At 49.9% G+C, this 5,592-nt stretch overlaps 1 protein-coding gene across 1 annotated transcript in view; it reads left to right on the top strand.

The window, feature by feature from the left end:
• HSPA9 (heat shock protein family A (Hsp70) member 9) overlaps positions 1-5,592 on the top strand; it is a gene marked incomplete at its 3' end in the record, with an annotated part of 84,013 nt that overhangs the window by 47,964 nt on the left and 30,457 nt on the right. The window contains exon 4 of the mRNA XM_018574419.1: positions 472-653. Within this exon, the coding sequence (XP_018429921.1) occupies positions 472-653 (182 nt within the window). The remainder of the gene's footprint in view (positions 1-471; positions 654-5,592) is intronic.

The raw sequence follows: 5,592 nt of genomic DNA, 5'->3' as shown, positions 1-5,592 counted from the left end.
CAGGGTTACTTTTGACCCTGCCGCTCTGCTACCTGCAGTGAGGAGAGACTTGGCGCCGTAGGATGGAACGGAGGGGGACTGGCCGGCTGCAGATTTACTTGTCATCTCGGCGACATCGCCAAGATGACATGTAAACGAACAATCGGCTTCCTCATTGCGGGCGCCGGCGCCTGCAACATCCCCACAAGGACACCGCTGCCGACACCGCTGGTAACCAATTGCAGGTTTCGATTGTTTTGGCTAACATGCCACTAATAACATCATTGCAAAATTGTAGGAATTTAGTTTGTTGGAAAAATTACTGTGACACAGGAACTAAATTATGTTTTGGAGATGATAATCTGTGTTTTTTTTTTTTTTTTTTTTTAATTCATGCTCCTAAGCTACACATTTGATGATCATAAAGAAATTCTGTAGCCGTTGCTACTGTGCCCGGTTTTAGCTGATGTCCTTAACATCTTTCCTTTTCAGGTTCTTGAAAACTCAGAAGGTACCAGAACAACTCCTTCTGTTGTTGCCTTTTCAGCAGATGGGGAGCGACTAGTTGGAATGCCAGCAAAGAGACAAGCAGTGACTAATCCCAACAACACATTTTATGCTACAAAACGTCTTATTGGTCGTCGCTTTAATGATGCTGAAGTGCAAAAAGATATGTAAGTATCCTTAAAGCAATTGGTTAGAGATATTGGATCCAAAGTGAGTTTACTCGTAGCATACAGTAGCTCTTGGATTGGACTTTGGCCAGCCTTTACTCCCCATGTGCATCAATAAGCCTTGCCCACCATGACCCTGTACCCGGTTCACCGGTTTTCCTTCCTTGGACCACTTTTGGTAGGGCCCTTTAGTACCAATAGAGCAACGTTTAAATCCCGCTGCCTGAGTATTGTTGCCGACCATAGCCATCCTTTTTATGACCGCAGCGTACCCATCTTCTGATGGCTACTTCCAGAAGGATAATGCGCCATGCCCACAAAGCTAAAGTCAACTCAAACTGGTTTCTTGAACGTGAGTTCACTGTACCCAAATGGCCTCTACGGTCACCAGATTTCAATCCAATAGAACACATTTGGCATGTGGTGGAATGGGAGATATGCAACATGCATGTGCAGCTGACCAGATCTGTAGGGCTGCAACTAACTATTATTTTCATAATCGATTTTAGTTGGCAGATTTTTTTTTTTTTTTTTAGATTAATTGGCTAAAAATTATTATTTTTGTATGTAAAATGTTTTAGTTTATTGGCAAACATTAGTAATTTAACTGTTTTGTTTAAATATTAAAGTGGACCTTTTACCCCCTTTTGCTAAAAATCACATCTGCATGCAGCTCTGCATGCTGATTTTAAAATCATCTTACATTCATTTAACTTGGTATTTCATTTTACTTAAGAATAGTTAATATTTTCTTTGTCTAGTTACGGCACAAATTAAGTGCCAAAGCGTTGAATCTTGGGAAGGTTACATCAGCAAAGCATTGCTGGGAATTCTTATCTGTAATTTCCCGAGATCTCTGGGAAAGGCATTTTCCTCCCCTGAGATGTACATGATCACATGTCCTAGTCATATGTGCCAGAGTTCCGGGAAGTAAATGGAGAGCTAGTTATCTGCCCTTAACATGGCCATTTTCAGAAGACTGGGAAATAAAAATAAGGTATGCAAAGAATAAAAAGCCAGCAACTATCTAGAAGTATGTGTTTGTAGATTGCCTGATGCGCGGATTCATACGTGAGCGCTGGAGAGGCTATTGTTGGACAAACTGAATGCAAAGCTCCATGCACCGCCGCTTGCATGTGCAGTGCATCACAGGCTTAATATTCGCTCCCCCCCCCCTTTGTGTCCGGGGCAGCCGCACAGTCTTACCCCCCAGTTATGCCATTGATTCCACTTACTGTACACACAGCACACATACAACACATAATACGCGCACATACAGCACACTACTGTTCTCTCCCATTCATTGAAGGACACAGGGCAACAGATCGTAGATACTGTATGGTAGGGTATATCGCCACCTGCAGGAGTAGGACGCTAGGCACATAACAAAAGACAAAGCCAGCCTAGGGGCGGCCCCTGCTGGTGGCCAAACCCCCCACCTGCTGACAAGTCTCCAGTTTTTTGCCTAGCGTCAGGAGTAAGGAGCTAAGAATTTTTTCTCTGGGATTCTTCTCTTTTTCTTCGTTTTTTTTGGTTGAATCTTCAAGCAATTGCCGGCTGGGTGACACGCTGGATGTGCATAGATCCTTGTAGTCCGACCCAGTCTGGCCTACGTGCGTATGCAGACTCTGCTCCGGTGGGTCGGCTGCGCTAACTCGATCTCAGAGTGGCCTGTGGGAGTCTTCCCAGAGGGGTGCATATGACTGGGGGTCTCGGCTGCCCAGTCACAGTACCCTTCACAGCTGGCGGCGCCCCGGCTACGGTCAGGTGGCGTTTCGTCATCCCTGCTGGACCCTGAATTTGGTGCGGTTGTGTTCTGCATTGACGCTCCCAGTTTACTGGTGCGATACTTCCCAGGGTTTTCTCCTGCGTCCCCTAGGAGGTGAGTATGCTGGACTGGGGGTCTGTCGGAGCCCAGTGCAGGGTGACTTGTGCTGTGGCCATTGAACAGTCTGGGCCTGTTGCAGTGGTTGTCACTGGCTCACCGCTGTTGTGCCTGTGGTGGGGCCGCTTCTGCGGCCCGCGGCAACTGATTTTGTCCCTGGTTTTGTGACCTAGGGGGGCCGTGGAGTTTTCCTCGCTGGGTGCTGCACCCTGAGATGGAGGATGGCTGGTCCGGGACAGCGCCGCTGGACAGCGGGGTGCCACCTCCGCACTGGTGGTGGCTGCAAGTGCGGCCGGAAAAATTTTAGTCCCCGGTTGTTGCGGCCTAGCGTGGCATGTGTGGTAGGCCCCCTCCTTGGGGCCTTGGCTTGGGCAGTTGGTGCCGGTCCGCTGGGGCCGCAGTGCTGAGAGGCGGATTACCGCCGTGGGCCACGTGTGTGACCCGAGGCCGAAAATTTAGTCCCCGGCTTTTGTGGAGCCGCGGTACTAGAGGGCGGATTACCGCGATGTGGGCCGCGTTTAACCCGCGGCCGGAAATTTAGTCCCCGGCTTGCGGCCTAGCAGATCGGCCACTTTTTGCTCCCTGGGAGGGCTTTCTGCTGGGGGTTCCGGTCCGTTGCGGACCAAGGTGAGGTGGCAGGACTCCACAGTCTCCAGGGGTGACCTGTATGTGCCGGTAATGGCCCCCAAATCTAGTCCCCGGCCTTGCGGCCTGGTGGAGCATGGGCGGCCGCCATTTTGGTTTTGGGCAGCTGCCCTAACTGTTGGTGTAGCTTCCCCATTTGCGCCCTGAGGGGCTCTGGGGGCATGGTGGGGTGGTCCTGTCTGCCCTGGAAGGGCCAGACCTGCTGCAGGCCGCGGGGCTTGTCAGCTGTTTACTGGGTCACTCTGCCTGGTGCTGGGGAGTGTTTGGACGCCATACTGGGGCGTGAGTACACGTTGCTGGGTGGTCTCCGGGACGCATTCCTGGAGGGTGCTGCGGTTTTGGGAGCGCGAGCACGAAACTACCTCCGGGGCCGCTTCTGTCCTTGTCCCACGACGTGGCCTTTTTGGTTGCCATCGCTTCCGTTCGGGTGTCTGAGTTGGTTGCCTTGTCCTGCAAGTCACCTTTTGCTTGTTCTTAATGGGGACGACGCTGTTCTACGTCCTCGGCCGGCATTTCTGCCTGGGGTTGTGTCGGCATTCCGTCTGGGTGAGGACGTTGCCTTACCTTCTCTGTGCCCGAAGCCGGTTCATAGTCGGGATGGAACGCTGGCCTGTTTGGCTGGGGTTCGCGCTCTTCGTGTTTTTATTTGGAAGCTGCGGCTTCTTTCTGTGAGTTGGATTCCTGGTTCTTGCTTCCGGGGGGCCCTCGTGAGGGTCGGGCCGTGTCGGCGGCTACCGTTGCTCAGTGGATCATAATGTTGTTGTTCAGGCGTACGCCTTTAAGGGGCGTGAGCCTACATTTTCCTGTCACTGCCCTTTTTACTAGGGCTGTTGGGGCATCTTGGGCCTTCCGCCATGGTGCCTCTGTTTCTCAGGTTGTGAGGCCGCTACTTGGTCTTCCATCCACGACTTTGTTTGGTTTTATTGGGTGGATGTTTCGGCATCGGCGGATGCTGGGTTGGGGCGCAAAGTATTGCAAGCGGCTCCTTGAGGGGTCTTTTCTGGTTTTTTAGTTGTTTTGCCCATCCCTCAGTGTGTTACTGCTTGGTGACGTCCCTACCATACAGGATCTACGATCTGTTGCCCTGTGTCCTTCAATGAACGGGAGAGAAAATAGGATTTTTGTACTCACCGTAAAATCCTTTTCTCTCCGTTCATTGAAGGACACAGGTCCCGCCCTTTAAATTGGGGGTGTACTCCTAACTGCTTGTTACTTACTGGAGACTTGTCAGCAGGTGGGGGGTTTGGCCACCAGCAGGGGCCGCCCCTAGGCTTTCTTTGGCTTTTGTTATGTGCCTAGCGTCCTACTCCTGCAGGTGGCGATATACCCTACCATACAGGATCTACGATCTGTTGCCCTGTGTCCTTCAATGAACTGAGAGAAAATGATTTTGCGGTGAGTACAAAAATCCTATTTTTTCCAGTTGTACATCTCTATTCATCCCGTCCACTGAGCAGCGAGGAAAGAAGGCGGCTGAGACTTGGGGGAGGCCGTGGGCCGTTGCTGAACAGTCCGCTCCTGGTTCGGGGTAAATTGCACTATATTGTGGCCTCACCTGGACCCCAGCACTTTCCCTGGGATGGCCCAGCCTTTCAATAATAAGCATGTCAGTGATCTGGGGAGGGAGTGAGTGAGGGTGCAAGCAGTCCAACTAATCCATAGTGAAAATTGTTGGCAACAATTTTCATTATTGATTATCGACTTTGTCGATGTATCAGCCCTACAAATATGCAGCAACTGCGTAATGCTATCATGTCAATAGGAACCCAACTCTCTACGGAATGTTTCCAGCACCTTGTTGAAACTTTGCCACAAAGAATTAAGGCAGTACTAAAGACAAAAGAGGGTACCAGCAAGGTGTAACTAATAAAGTGGCCAGTGTGTTTAGCTAAGCAAATAGGAAAGAGCCTTACATTGGATAATGAGTCTAGGTTCAGCAACCCTATGTCCCCCCCAAAAAAACGAGCTGCCTACCTGAATATACTGAATGACCAGATTTTTCCATCAATGGAATTTTTTTCTTCCCTGATGGCATGGGCATATTCCAAGATGACAACGCCACGATTCATTGGGCTCAGATTGTGACTGGTTCAGGGAGCATGAGATGACATTTTCACACATGTATCTGTAAAAAATAAGTCAAGGCAACTGGACTTGCTGTATTTTTCTTGAAGACGTTTCATTGGACATCCAACTTTCTCAATTCAGAAAAAATTATCTGGGAATAAATATGGTGAATTTCGCTCCAATCCACATAATCTGTTAGTCACAAAGTCACAACCTGCGTTGATTGCATTTGCATAATTGGAGTCTAGGAGATGTTATTACCCTGCCCAGAGAGGTGTTAAAAAAGCATTGTATGTGGCAGACAATAGATCTCACCCCCCCACCCCCCCCCCTCATCCAACC

Source organism: Nanorana parkeri, unplaced genomic scaffold, assembly GCF_000935625.1.
Source record: "Nanorana parkeri isolate BGI_ZX_2015 unplaced genomic scaffold, ASM93562v1 scaffold2952, whole genome shotgun sequence".
Lineage (NCBI taxonomy): Eukaryota > Metazoa > Chordata > Amphibia > Anura > Dicroglossidae > Nanorana > Nanorana parkeri.
This window is presented reverse-complemented; position numbering and strand designations above follow the sequence as displayed.